The sequence below is a fragment of the Mus caroli genome, unplaced genomic scaffold, assembly GCF_978045245.1.
Source record: "Mus caroli unplaced genomic scaffold, Mus_caroli_1 scaffold_11, whole genome shotgun sequence".
NCBI lineage: Eukaryota > Metazoa > Chordata > Mammalia > Rodentia > Muridae > Mus > Mus caroli.
Window position 1 is genome coordinate 118064580 of NW_028227266.1, and position 14407 is coordinate 118078986.

General features: G+C 55.4%; 1 protein-coding gene across 4 annotated transcripts in view; it reads left to right on the plus strand.

The window, feature by feature from the left end:
- Dlec1 (DLEC1 cilia and flagella associated protein) overlaps positions 1-14385 on the plus strand; it is a 43499-nt gene extending 29114 nt beyond the window's left edge. For 2 of the 4 annotated variants that reach the window (XM_021173107.3, XM_021173109.3), the window contains exons 20-37: positions 1140-1293; positions 1849-1959; positions 3298-3428; positions 3872-4051; positions 4207-4277; positions 4649-4800; positions 5402-5520; positions 5987-6057; positions 9232-9437; positions 9522-9632; positions 9714-9839; positions 9955-10049; positions 10215-10299; positions 10497-10700; positions 12672-12833; positions 13629-13782; positions 14007-14130; positions 14218-14385. In XM_021173107.3, the coding sequence (XP_021028766.1) occupies positions 1140-1293; positions 1849-1959; positions 3298-3428; positions 3872-4051; positions 4207-4277; positions 4649-4800; positions 5402-5520; positions 5987-6057; positions 9232-9437; positions 9522-9632; positions 9714-9839; positions 9955-10049; positions 10215-10299; positions 10497-10700; positions 12672-12833; positions 13629-13782; positions 14007-14130; positions 14218-14341 (2380 nt within the window). In that variant the 3' untranslated portion in view covers positions 14342-14385. Of the gene's footprint in view, positions 1-1139; positions 1294-1848; positions 1960-3297; positions 3429-3871; positions 4052-4206; positions 4278-4648; positions 4801-5401; positions 5521-5986; positions 6058-9231; positions 9438-9521; positions 9633-9713; positions 9840-9954; positions 10050-10214; positions 10300-10496; positions 10701-12671; positions 12834-13628; positions 13783-14006; positions 14131-14217 lie in introns of those variants that run through there. The other 2 variants (XM_021173108.3, XM_085828173.1) reach the window with 2 other exon arrangements.
- The last annotated feature ends 22 nt before the right edge of the window (positions 14386-14407 follow it).

Sequence of the window (14407 nt, forward strand, 5' to 3'; positions counted from 1 at the left end):
TAGAAAACAGGCCAGTGTCCCTGAAGCAGAAGGCAGTTGGAGCCAGTCATGGAAGGAACACTCAATAGCGTCAGCAAATTCTGTGGGCTGAATGTGGATTGGGATAAGACTCAAGACTTTTGGGAGCTCTTGTAGTTCACATTCTGTTGTTGTGAAAACAAAACACACACACACCAACACTCTTGACCAAAAGCAGCTTACAGAAAGGATTTCTCTTGCTTGTACTTCCAGGTCATAGTGCATCATGGCTAAGGGAAGTCTGGGTAGGAACTAGCAGCAGGAACCATGGAGGAACTTGACTGGCTCCCTCTCAGGCTCATGCCCAGCTAACATGTTGTATACAGCTCAGGACCACCTGCTTAGGGAATGGTGCTGCCCACAGTGGGCAGAGCCCTCCTGCTTCAGTTACAGTTCAGACAATCCTCACCCCGACACCCATCTACAGGGCCAATCTGATCTGGACAATCCCTCAACTGAGAGTCCCTTCGCAGGTGACGAGGCCATGTCCAATTGACAGTTAAAGCTAACTAGGACAGGAGAGCCTCGATTCTTGTAGTAATGACAGAAGAATAATTTTTTCCTTTGATTAGGAACAAGAAGAAGTGAGCAACCATTCTGAAACAAGCCCAGAGTATCCTTAAAATTTCTTATGTTTCAACTTGTGATCTAAAACTTAAACATTGTATTTCTACATGCTCATGTCAAAGTATAAGAATATGGTTATGTTTGACTAACAACCTTGTAGGTTTGCTGCAGCTGTGACAAAGTTGGTTTTAAGAGTTATGCTTGGTTTTTGTTGCTTTTGGTTTCCTGGGGGCAGGGTCTCACTGTGCAGCCCCAGCTGGCCTGAAACTCCCCCACATACCAGCTGGCTGTGAACTCACAGTGATCCACCTGTCTCTGCCTCTGGGCTTGTAAATGTGCACACTACCCATAACTGTTTGGTTGTTGGTTGTGGTGATTTGGCTTGGTTTGGCTTTTGCTTGTTTGTTTTGTTTTTTTATTATTATATTAACAGATTCCTCAAGACTTCCTGCAAAGACACCCTCGTGCCATCATTTTATAAATTGGGAGAGTTTGGGTTTTGTTTTGTTTTTTCCCTTTCTGATCCACGTGCTGTATGATTTCCTGTGTTTCAGCTACCTTCCCGTGTATGCTGAGGTGCAGCAGCCTCACGTGTACCTGAAGAGCAGCCACTTGGAGTTCAGCAACCTCTACCTGGGCGTGTCCACAAAGTCAAGGACCACGCTGGTCAATGGCACACTCCTGCCCACCCGGTTCCACTGGGGAAAGGTGACCGAGATGTGTGCAGCCCCTCCCTCTGAATGGCCATCTTCCAGAATAAACGTTCAGCCTCCCTTCCTCCTTCCCAGAGCCTGCTGCTCTCTTCACTGTTCACAGCAACGTGTGGCTCCTTAAGGAACAGTTCATCATGCCTGACCTTTCATGGCCCCGTCCTTAAGAAATTCTGGTTCCCTGGCGAACACAGCTGGGACCTCCCAGCCAGCACAGTCCACAGCTGGTCCACGCAGTTGTTGGGAGCCTGGTCACGGCAATGTCCCTGTGGTTGACACTGGAGCTCACTCTGAGCACCATGAGAGAGACCTCAAAGGTGGCTTGCCTTCTGCTGTCCAGCACTGTGGGTTGCCCAGTTTGTTCAGGAAACTCCATGGTGGACAGTGAAGCCCACCCAGGCTTGGGGAGGAGAGAAGGCTCTGGGTTGTTGTTGTTGTTGTTGTTGTTTCTTGCAACTCTCAACCCTGTCCAGCCAACTGGGTTAGCAGTCTGTGTAGACCCTGTTCCATCTGGTAGCTTCATGAAACAATAATCCCATCCTGTGTCTTGCAGCTCCTGGGACCTCAAGCAGATTTGTGCACAATGACAGTCTCCCCCACACAGGGCCTGCTGGGCCCCAGTGAAGAGCTCCAACTCACCTTGGAGTTGACGACCCACACAGAGGTGAGCGAGGCGACCTGGGTGTGTCTAGTGTCAGGGAGGCACCCTGTCTACCCAGCGGTTCCCACGCTCCCTGGGAGGCCAACCATACACCCTGCTCCTGCTCTTCATGAGTGGGCAGGCCATTTAACGCTGGACCCACTGTCTTCGGCCACAAGGCTAGAGAGCCCAGTGGAGGCTCCGATGTGCCCCAAGACATACCGACCATGCTGTCACTTCCTCTGCTTTTCTCTAGGCAACCCTCTGTGACCTCAGATAGCCCAGTTGTCCAGCTGTCCCCAGGGAAAAGCCATTGTTCAAGGGAGGCACTGTTCTCGATGCTACAGAGAGAGGCTAAGAGGTGGCTAGCATCTTCCTAGGAGGGGCTCTGATTCTCCCTGCAGTATCTCAGAGGGATGCCATCACAGTGGGACATACTCGCTTGGGTGTTGCTGGCAAAATCTTTTCATATTTTCTGGGAAGAAAAGCATCCTCAACTTCTTAAAAACAAAGAGTTTCTTTTTTTCTTTCCTTTTCTTTTTATTGTTTTGTTTGGTTGGTTGTTGTGGATGTGTGTGCAAGAGTGTGTGAGCACATGCCGCTGCATGTGGAGGTCAGGTGCCAGCTTTCAGGGACTTAAAGGCCCAACCCCTCACTCCTCGATGGCAGACGCAGGGCCAATGGTCCTTCTCACACAGCTGAGCCTGGGTACCTGGGTGCCCAACACATAGGCCAAGCCTAGTGCTGCCCGTCAAAGAGCACGCACTGCTCTCTGCCCCGTCTCTGGAAGCCCCTCTGCGGACTCTCCCGCTTTAGTTACTGCTCTCACCATCCTGACCAAAGCAGCTCAAGGAAGGAGAGGTTGATCACGCTGTCCACAGTTTGAGGTTGCAGAGTGTCATGGCGGGGAAGCCTAGCCATGCCACATCACTCCTGCAAGCAGGAAGCAGGAAGGGATGGACACCGGCAGTCAGCTCGGTTCTTTACAGTTATCCTGGGACTTTCTCCTATGGCACGGAATGCCCACAATTTCAGATGGATCTTCCCATCCCGGTTAACACTGTCTCCTTCACAGGCATGCTAAGCCGTCTGTTTCCATAGCAATTCTAAACACCATCAAAGTTGACAACAAAGATTAACCATTATACCTTCCTGTGGATATATACAGATATATAGGGCAGGCACATATATCCATGTATATTCGCCAGCCTCTAAGGGACTTGTCTGGGCTGGCAGGATGGCTCACTGCAGGCTCTGGAGGATCATCGTCAGGCAGAAGGCAAAGCCTTCATGTTGAATTACCTGTGGCTCATCTTCTGAGGCCCCAGCCTCGAAGCCAACCTGTAGATCACCTTCCTGCAGGAAGAGCTGACCAATTTGGTTCTCCCTTGTCACGTGTCTGGCATGGAGAAGCCGCTGGTCCTGGGCATCTCTGGGAAGCCTCTGGGACTACAGGTGACCATCTCCATATCCGTAGTGGAATCTGACGGAAGGTGAGTCCAGGGTAGGTGCAGCCATGTGGAGGGCCGGCACTGCACAATGGTACCAGCCCCTGCTCCTCCCAAGCGGACTCCCACAGCAGAGAGAAGGCTCCCAAGTTGTCAAAGGGCTCACCATCTCTACAGAAACCTTTCCACCCCAGCCATACACACACTCCTGCGAGGCAGGAGATGGTAGGGATCCTCTGCAGGTTTTCCCACATGAGGCCCAGCAACCAGGAAGCATTCCTTTTTCACGCAACTGGGGCGATTTGAACAGCCTGAGTATGCCTCTGGCACCGTGGATTGGCGCGAAGCTCAGTCCTGGGGTCTGGCGCTCCATGAGGAGGGAATCAAGAATTAAGTTGGGTTCCAGGACTACTCCCCCACCGCACCCAGGTAGCTCTCTGAACGGGAGCAAGGGTGGTGGGTAACATAGCATCCGTGGTGTGGGACAGCAGCACCACCAGCACTACACAGGAGGAGCTGCGCTTGGACTTCGGCTCGAAGGTGCCACTGAGGACGCCCGTGATTCGCCATATCATCCTGGCAAACTGCTCCCCAATACAGACCCCGTTCACCCTCACACTGGAGTACTTTGGGAGCTCCCAGGAAAGCCTGTGCAAGAAGACCAGCGTGTAAGTCTCAGCATCTCCCTGGGGCATTTCCCAGGCTACACACTGTGGGATATCCTCACTGGGCCATTGTGTGGCTCAGAAGGCTGCCACAGGCTATGGCTTGGGGTGTGGGAGGAACTGACCACCTCCATACTGTCCTCTCTCTGTGTGTGAAGCCCTGACGTGCCTCCTGCCCTGCTGAAGACAGCACGCATCCAGGAGCAGGTGGCCAAGAAGGAAAGGCTGGGTAAGCGGCACCGGCGTGGCAAGTGTCGGGCCCACGCCACGGGCAGAGCCAGGTTTGACATGGCCTTCTGACGATGTGGGCCAGTGCCTGCCAAGGAGGGAGGGGCGACCAGAGACTCCCTCTCAGTGCATTCCTCAGCAAAATCCCCAAGATGGCCAAGGCTTTCCCCTGCCGGGGCCTGAGGTATGTATATAGGACATGGTTTTGGTTTGGGCTGACAGCAGCTTGATTTCAGAGGCGGTACAAGACCATGGGCAAGCAGGCCGCCTGACTGAGGAGTGGTTGCACAGTGGCTCTCTTACTAACCCTTGGGGATTTCGCCCCTCACTCTCAGTCCAGTGTCCTGACCCTCCACATTCTGTCCTCCTCAGACTTTGTGGAGAGCATGTTATCTCACAGGAAGGGAGCCGCCTTCCTTCCCCACATCTCCCAAGGCATGCTGGGAGCCTACCAGGAGCTGTGTATTGACATCACAGGCTGTGCCAACATGTGGGGCGAGTACTGGGATGAGCTCCTCTGTGTGGTAAGGACATGCGTGCCGGCACACCGTTCCTAGTCTCCTCCCTGCCGGCTGTGGCCCGAAGCCTCTCCAGGCATAGCTGCTGCCGGGTGCTGCCCACTCACATCCTCCACCACTTCCAAGGTCAAGGCTGGGATGCTTCAGACAGGAGGGTCCCCCTGTGTAGCAGAGCCTTCTGGATCTCCATGCTGTACAGGGCAGGCTGGGAAGAACAGTCTAGAGTAACAAGGCGGTAAACAGCTACCCAGGCTCCTCACCCTGACCCAGATCTCTGCATTTCATCATTTGTTAGCCGGTCTATTCACATAGACAGTCTTTAAGAAACTAAAAGATAGAGAAATTTGAATAAAGAGACCCTAGGAGGGCAGAGGCCCTGAGGCTAGTAGATCAGTAGAGACAGCAGGGCTGTGATGGGAAGAAAGGGCAGCCAGGAGCTATGGGTGAAGTAGCCCAGGCTGAGGGTGCCTAACCTGGGTGCTGGGCAGTGAGGGAGCCTAGTCAGCAGGAACTGAGTCCTGGGGACCCTAGGCTAGTTGGACAAGTGGAAGCCTTGCCTGACAGGAATGCAGTGGCTCTCACTCACAAAGAACTGGTGTGCTTGCAGGTGGGAGACCTGCCGGTCACTGTCATCCCAGTATACATGGCCGTGGTGGGCTGCCCTATCAGCTCCTTGAGGAATACGTGCTACAGTGTGGCCCCATTCCAGAAGGAGCCTATCACCAGGTGCCCAGCCTCAGCCCTGGTCTCTGATCCCCAATGACTGACCACACACACACGCACACACACACACACAGACACCAGAACCCACTAGCTGCCAATTTAGGCTGCCTGCTGACAGCTCCTGGTTCTCCATCTTGGAGAAGAGTAGCCTCAGGGGGCATGGCTGACATCTGTGTGTCTCTGAACTTTGGCAGGTGTGGGTGGGCAGAGGGTGAGCCAAGGCAGCACCAGACCCCAGGGCTGACACAGATAAACTAGGATTTGCCTGACGACCCCAGCCAGGCAGAACGGCAGCGCAGAGGGGTGATGTGACCTCTTGTCCAACACTCTGAAGCCCTGGGTCTTACTGGTACTGGGACAAGGACAGAGAGCTGATACTCTCTGGCCTAAGTTCCACACAGCATCCCCGCCTCCCAAGGTGACCAAGTCTGTAAGGAGTGTGCTAGCTAAGGCTGCCCTTTGCCTCCAGGTTTGGGACCCAGATCTCTGGAGGAGACACAGTCACCAGATCTCTCCGTCTGTATAACTCCAGTCACTGCGGTGAGTTTGCTCATGTGATGGTCAAGGGGATGTGTCTGGTAGGGAGAGGCTGTGCCTCGAGAGAGCTGAGAGCCATGGACAGGACTCAAGGAGTCCAAGTGGCCTGTGCTCTTGAGACAAACCAGAATAGAAAGGTGACATCTCTGCCAGGCCAGGGTTGAAAGAGAGGTGTTTCCCTCCTAGAGGATGGAACTCATCCTTGCTTAACTCTGTCACCAGGGTCACACTGTCCCCAGGGACAGACACTTCCAAGGGACTCTCTTCTCACTCCTTGGACCAACACTATCTGAGCTACACACACATCAGCTGCTAGGCAAGGGGCCCGGGATACTGAGAGAACAGGACAAAGGGTTTTATGCCACCCCGGGGTGGGGGTGGGGATTCCATCCTGATAGCAGCATGACCTGGCGCTGGGGGCCGTTGAGGAGCCTCTGGACTTCATTGTGGAGGGCATTTGGGCTGCATCTGAGTAAAGCCAGAGGTGGTTAGGGCAGGGCGGGGCATTTGGTGATTTAAGGAAGAGTTTATGGACAACTCAGAAGCCAGAGGTTTAAACAATCTGGGTCATTCCGAGGAAGGCACGGCCAGAGGTGAGGAGCGGGGCGCTGGGATCTGCTCCTTGTGGAATCCGCATATTTCTGAAGCTATTTCTGTCTTCATGGCTACCGTGTCTTGAAATCAGGCCCTCCTGGAGTTCACAACAGTCGTGTGTTGTATTTTCAGCTGCTTTATTAGATGGACTTACAAGCATCTTCTCTGGTCCCCACCTAGGCTGTCCCTCGTTGGCCCCTTAAAGCTGTCACTCTTAGGACTCCCCTTGCCTCATATGAACACTGCTCCCCTGGTTATCTCTTAGTGTCACCGACTCGTCAACACTTTGGTGTGAATTTTTGTTTGTTTACTTGTTTTTAAGTTTTAAAATTAAGTTTGTTTATTTGTGTGTGAAGAGGGTCATGTGTGATAGAGGAGTGTGGAGGGCAGAGGTCAATTATCAGGAGTCTGTCCTCTCCTGTCATGTGTGGTTTTGGTAAACAGGAGGCTAAGCTTTTGAAAATCCTTGTCGGTGGAGTTTTACGGTTGGTTGTGTTGTTGTAGGGAGTCAGCTGAGGGTGTCACCCATGCTAGATCAGAGTTCGGCCCATGGTAATCTCCCCGACGTTCTCTCTCTCCTTTAGTGACATGGTCTTACTAAGTTGCCAATGCTGCCCTTGATCTCACTCAGGGCAGATTTGAACTTGGGATCCTTCCGCCTCCTCTTCCCAAGTAGCTGGGACCACAGACCTGTGTCATGAGCCCAGCTATCCTCTGGGCGTTCTCTCTGACTTCCATTCTCCCTCGTGGTCTCCTCTCCACTCAAGATCTCTCCACACTGTTCTAGTCCTCCAAGCTCAGAATATGGAGGTCCCTGGCCACCCTGCTAAGAAGCAGACACTAGGTAACAGGCAGGAGAGACAAGGCCAAGGGCTTTGGGTGTATCCTGAGGCATCCCCCAGTGCCAGCACCCACACCTGACTTTGTAGATCCAGAAAGACCATGCTGATTGAGACACGAGGAGGAGATTGGATAATTAGTCCAGCATCCTGCTTTTCCAGAGGAGTTATGGCACCAGCTCAGGAGGCAGTCTGGCTGAGGGAAGCTTTTGCATGGTGTGCAAAGTCTGAACAAGCTTTTTGAGCTGTTAGAAAGCACCTAGGTGGGGTACAGACAGAGGACAGAGAGGGCACTGTGCCTGGTGGGGTATCCTAGGTGAGAACAGATGGGAGCAGGATTACAGACAGGTTCAGGACCTGGGCAGGACTTCTGGCAGATGATTCATGAGTCATGGCCACCACTGGGGAGGATGCACCACACAGGAGGTGTCAGAGGAGAGCAGGTACCACGTGGCTCTGTTGTGCACAGGAAAGTGGGCAGTGTGGCAGCCCAGATTTTGGGGAGCAATGAGGTGCACTGTCTTCAGCTTAGAGGACTTAGCCAGTGCTATCAAGAAGAAGTATCATGAAGTTTTGGCTCACCCAGAGTTGAACTTTGCCCCATGGCCAGAAAGATCAGAGAATAAAGGGAAGTAGGAAGTTGCTGGGAAGATGCTCACACAGGTTAGACTGATTGGGGGAGGGGAGGAAAACACACTAGAGCTGGTGGGTAGGGGTGGAGAAGGTGGAGACTGTGGGACCTGAAGGGCCAACCTGTCAGAGACAAACCAAAGGGACAGGAAGCTGTAGGAAGCAAGGAGGTCCTAGGTCCAGAGATTTGGCCATGAAGACTGGTCATGTGACCGTGGGGCTTCAGGTAACTGAGCTAGATGGCATAAGCCTGTGAAGGACTACATGTCTTGCTGTATGTGCACATGCATGTCAGATGGACGTGTACATGTGTGTTCAGGCGTGATCACATGAGCTTGCCCACGTTGGTAGAACCAGAAGACAGCCTTCAGTGTTGCTCCTCAGGTGCCATCCACCTTGCTTGCTGAAATGGGGCCTGTCGTTGTCCCAGGACTCGGCAGATAGCATAGCCTGGCAGGTCAGCAACCCCCCCAGGGTCAGTCTATCTCTGCCTCCTCGGAGCTGGGACGGCAAGTGCGTGCCGCCACATCGAGCCCTTCCACGTGCTGCTGTGGTTCAAACCCCAGTCCTCATGGGTACAGGGTCCTAGCTTGCTTTCTGTTGCTGTGACAAACACCACGGAAAAGAAGAATCAACGTGAGGAGGAAAAGGTTTATTTGGCTTACGGTCCATCATCCAGGGAAGGCAGGAACCAAAGCAGAGACCGTGGGGGAGTCTCTGCCTGCCAGCCTGCTTCTCTTACACAACCCAGAACCGCCTGCCCAGGGGTGACCTTGACCGTAGTGGGCTGAGCCCTCCCACCTCAAACACTAACGGAGAAAATATTCCATAGACATGCCCACGGGCCAGACCGATGGAGACAACTTCTCAACTGAGGTCCCATCCATCTTCCCAAACAACTCTAGTCTGGGACAGGTTGACAAAACCTAGCCATCACACACAGCAAGCACTTGACCAACTGAGCCATCTCCTCATCCCCGTGATCTTCTCTCTAAAACTGCAGCACCATGAAAATAGCGAGGACCCCTCCCCTCCACCATGAGTGTGGGAGAATAGGGAGATGGGGGCCAGAGGGAGCCCGCCCACTCTCCTTTCTCCTCCATGGCCGCCCCAGACATCCGCCTAGACTGGGAGACCTACATCCCAGAAGAGAAGGCAGACCGGCTGCTGGAGCTGCTTGTGTTTTATGGGCCACCCTTCCCGCTGCGAGATCAAGACGGCAATGAGATTGTGTACCCCGAGACCTCGGAGGCCAGCTCACCAGGGTCTCCATGCCCCTCCAATGTCTCAGTGTCTAGCCACACTGTCCCCTCCTCACTGGTGAGCAGGCGCACAGGGCATGGTGGTGAGGTGTGGCCCAGGCCCGCTGGGCCCACGTGAGCCGTGGGGTCTCGTTGGCAACAGGGCAGCTGCAGTGGCGGCACCAGGGGCGAAGAGCAGATCATGTCTGTCATCCTGCAGAGGCACGAGGCAGTGCCCGCCGGCCACATATACCACATCAGCCCCCAGCAGTTGGTGAGTACGAGAGGGGTAGGAGCCCTCTCGTGGAGCTGCCCTGGCCTGCCAGTGAACACGAGGCTACTGTGTTCCTGCCAGGTCATCCCAGCTGGAGACCACAGGACCATCTACATCTCCTTCAAGCCCACGGTGCTCGACCCAGGGGTCATGCACAAGGTGGGGTATACTGGCTATGCCCTGGGCTTCATGAGCTTGGATAAGGAGGTGAGCCTTCCCACCTGGGCCAAGGGGACCATGGCCACCTCCTCTCCCCTGGGAGCACCATCGCTTGTTCCACCCGGGGGAGCAGTAGTGATCTCTGATGGATTGGGCCCCACAGACAGACAGACAGATTCCAGGCCGAATGCGACGCCTCCAGGACTTTGCTGTGAGCCCCCTGAGACTGGATCTGAATGGCCACGTGAGACAAGCGCAGTAAGCCCACGGGACCTCCCTCCCCTGCCCCTGTTCTCTTTGAGAGAAGACACTTATTTCCCTGGTGGTGTGGTTCTCCAAGCCAAAGGACAGGCGCGGGAGGGAGGCAGAGAAAACAGGCAGAGGGAGGGGACGCTGTCCTGAGCAGCGCCTGTCACTGGGCAGGCTGCACGTCGAGCTGGACAGCAGTGGCTATTTGGAATTCTGGTGCCAGGCCAGCGACCTCATCCCCCCAAATCCCTGCAGCGGGGTGAGTATGCCGTCAGCCTGAACCAGTCAAAGGACTGCACCTCCTACGTGCCCATGGGTCCTTCCAGGGCACAGGCCTTTCAAGTCTTGAGTCCCATTCCCAGAGTGGTAGGCCCGAGGAATGGGGAGAGATATGCCACAGTGATGCGCCATGCCAGCCACACTCACCCCCGGCCCCTCCACCTCTGTGACCTCCAGGTGCTGAGTGACCGGATTACCACCCGCCATCTGAAACTGACCAACACCACTGAAATCCTGTACGACTTCAGGGCCCGGGTCTCCAGGCCCTTCTTCATTTCTCAAGGTGGGGCCAGCTGGGACAGCAGAGCCCCTCATCAGTGTGAAGAAGGGACGGCCTCCACAGGCCAGCGGCTGATGATCCGTCCACAGGACAACATGCTGGTCAGTGCAGGGGTGGAGCGTCTCTCCCCCACCCACCCCCCACCACCCCCGCCTCTATAGGCAACACACAGGCACATCCTGCCCACATCTGGGCATGAAGTACAAATGAACAGTCGTGGGCGCATGCCCTCAGACACATCCCTTTCAACATACAAAGTCCCTCTGCACATGCTCGACACAGCCACACGCATCCCATAAACACATTCAGACTCTCTCCGGTGTGTGTCCCCATGTCCCCACCACTGATGGCCTGGCAGAGGCCAGTGCACACTACTAGGCACCTCCACTTCACACCATGTCCCCTCCCTTCTCTTGTGCCCTTTGGCTCAGAGTTTAATGCCCTGGCTTGAGGCCACCCACGGTTGTACTGCCATGAATGTAAGTAGGTCCCTCAGAGCACAGGGTACATAGGAGCCTGCAGTTTTGAAGGTGGTGTTGTCCCGGGGATGCCAGGGCCTTGACACTAACTGTGAACTTCTGCCTGCTTTTGGTTTGAGGTGCATGAAATAGGGATGGGACCCAGGCTTTGCAGACATAGGGCATGCACACCACCCTTTGAATAGTGGCTCCCTGAGTAAGCACAGTCTTGTCCAGGGTGGACAACCAAGCTGCAGACCCTCCCTCTCCCACCCACCCCCAGCCCCCACCTTGCAAAGCCCACTTCCCCCTCCCTTGCAGCCCCTCACCCCTTCTGTTGATGAGTTTTGGAGTTGACCCTGAGTGCCTGCCTTACTCTGCACATCTTGGGTCATCACACCCACCTTCTGCATGATCTCACTGAGCAGCCATGCCCTTGCGGATACGCTTTGCACTGTGTGCAGTGAGGGCCTGCATATGTCGCCTGGCAGACTTCCCGGGCCTTGCTTCTGGGGGTCGGGAGCCAGAGCTGCACAAGATGGCGGAGCTCTCTTGACCACTCTTCCTGGGCTCCCCACTAAGAGAGCTAAGGGGAAGAGAGGGGCTTTACACTAGAGCTTTTCAGGAGGCACCCCAGATGCTCCCAGAAAAGAAAAGTAGCATCGCATAGTAGCCTTGGGCCTGCCTCTGTGGTCACAGGCAGATGGTACGTGGGCATCCAGCTCCTGACCTGAACATTTTAGTTCTAGACCTAAACATACCCTGTGCAACTGAATTCACCGCCACCATGCCCTGTCCCATGTGGCAGTGACATTTTATCATAGCTGCCTCTCCTGCCAGCCAGAGCTCTGAACTCCCGATGACCAACCAAACCCCAAAGGTGACCTCTGACCTGTCTGTGCTGCCTCTGTACCTCCTCCTGTCCCTGGACAATGGTTTCCAAGCCTGGGAGCACCAGCCTTCAGAGTGCTTGCAACAAACACGTGCTCTCACGCCCCTCCCAGCCCCCTTGCCCTGTGAAAATGTAGCAAGTGCCTCAGCCGATTCTGAGAGCTACCACCGAGCTACCACCGCCAGGAGCTGTCTTCAGCTGATTCTGAGAGCTACCACCTCATGGAGCTGTCTTCAGGGCCATGAGCCCTTTATTTAGGTCTCCTATGTACCATTTGCAGACCAGGTCGTGTTGCCCAACTGCCCACAGCTGCCTTGGATGGCCTGTTTCAGACCCTAAGGGGGCCCTCATGTCCTCAGGATAAAAACAGTTTTTCATTGGCACGTACACACAACCTCGGCTCAGGTCGTGCTCAGTGAAAAAGGCAGTTTCCTAACTCTGTCCCCTCTGGTAGACTCCTGGGGATAAGGAAGGCTGACCTCTGCTGACCAGGTATTAGGCACACATCAGGTGTATGTATGCAGGCAGTGGGGACCAAATGCTACACGAGGGGGCGCTGCTGAGCCGTGAGCTGGGCAGTTGAGCCACGCTGGGCTCCACGGGCCCCATAAGCTAGGGTCTGAACAGCTAGGTCCTGGTTGGACCCACAGGGGCTGTAGGAGGGACCAGAGGGACACTTGCCTTCAGCAACCTAGAGTGACGCTGCATCCACATCTGCTCAGGTGGATGTGTCCTTCTCACTGTCCCTGGAACTGCTGTCCTATCAGAAGCTCTCGGCCGACCAGATGTTGCCCGGAGTGGACATTCAGGAGAGCGAGAACGGAGAGAGAAAGATGGTGTTCACACAGAACCTGATCCTGGGCTTCACCAACCAGACTGTTCAGGCATGTTCTAGGCTGACCCTGCTACTCTCATTCCCCGCCACCTGGGGAGGAAGATGGCGCCATGCCCAGAGGGTGAAGGACTGGAGGGGGAAATCCGGGGGGGGGGGGCGGGCTCCCCAGAAGAGGTGACAGGCAAAGCCTGCTTCCTGTTTAACTGAGTGAAAATGGAGAGACCTAGAGTGTGGCCTCATTGGTAGGCACGGTGAGCACCCGAGGAAGCGGGGCGGGGTGGAGGGGGGGGGATGTGGCGGGTAGCTCCCTGTAGGGCTTTGGGTGCCACCCACACTGAGCAGCATTGAGGGAATCAGAGTGTCTGGCTGGGGATGCAGGTAAGGAGGTGAAGGGTAGACCCTGTGAGATGCCAGGAAGACCAGGAGTAGAGCAAAGGAGTGGAGCCCTGTAGCCGGAAACCCCAGGCAGCATCCGGGGCCCAAAAGAAGTTGCCCGTGGTAGTGCCTGAATGACTTGTGGGCTCCTGTGGAGCCTCTGACCACTTGGCTCAGGATCTAGAGTGTGGAGGAGTGTGCCTTGGACCCCCTAGGAGGAAGGAGACAAGGAAGGAGGTCAGATGGCTGACTGACCTATTGACGGGGAGCCGAGCACACAGCTCCACCCGAGAGGGGCCGCAGAGTCCACCTGCCCCTCCGGCTTTGGTGGCAGTGCCAACTCCCTGCTGTCCCAGCTCTGTTCAGAAGTATCCGTACTAGGGGGAGGTGGGGTCCCCGTGTCTCAGAACACCACCCCAGTGGGCAAGGTTGCCTCACCCTTCACTGAGTCACGGGCTTGGGCTCCCAGGAGGTGCCCCTGCGGGCCTTTGTGACCCTGCCAGCGCCGCAGCTCTCCACCAGCTGGGTGGACTTCGGGACCTGTCTCGTGAACCAGCAGCACACACGGCAGATCTACCTGATGAACCTCAGCTGCTGCCTGAGCTACTGGACGGTGCTGTTGGGTATGCTGGGCCCTCCCATTGCTGCTGTTCCTTGATGGGACTGAGCAAGACCCCCAGGAGGGACCATCGAGTCCTGCCCAGGTAGACTGGCGCCCTAGGGCTGGTGGCACCTGACACTTCTGGAGTCCTGCCTCTCATCCAGTTCCTGGTTGCCCTGCCTTGGGTTGCTGGTAGGACCAGAGGTGTACCCAAGAGGTTCATCTGATCCTTTCTTCCTGGTGCAGGACAAGAGGAACCAGCCAGGGAGGATCATGCGTTTGGGGTCTCCCCAGGCAGTGGACTGCTGGAGGCCCGAGCCACCAATGCACCCCCGACCTCCAGCCCACTTCAGGTGTTCTTCAACCCTAGGTAAGAGCTGCTTCCCACCCGCGGGTCACTGCCCAAGGGGCCTGAGTACTGGCTGGGACTGCCTAAGCTCACCTACCCCTCCCTCAGGAGCAGCATCCTATATGAATCCACACTGGTGGTGGAAGGCGTGCTGAGCGAGAAGCCCTGTGTCCTGAGGCTTCGGGGCCTAGGCTCTTACGATGAACGATACGTGAAATTCCATGAGTTCTGAGGCTCTGTAGTGCCCAGCCCCAGCCCCAGCCCCAGCCCCAGCCCCAGCCCCAGCCCCAGCCCCAGC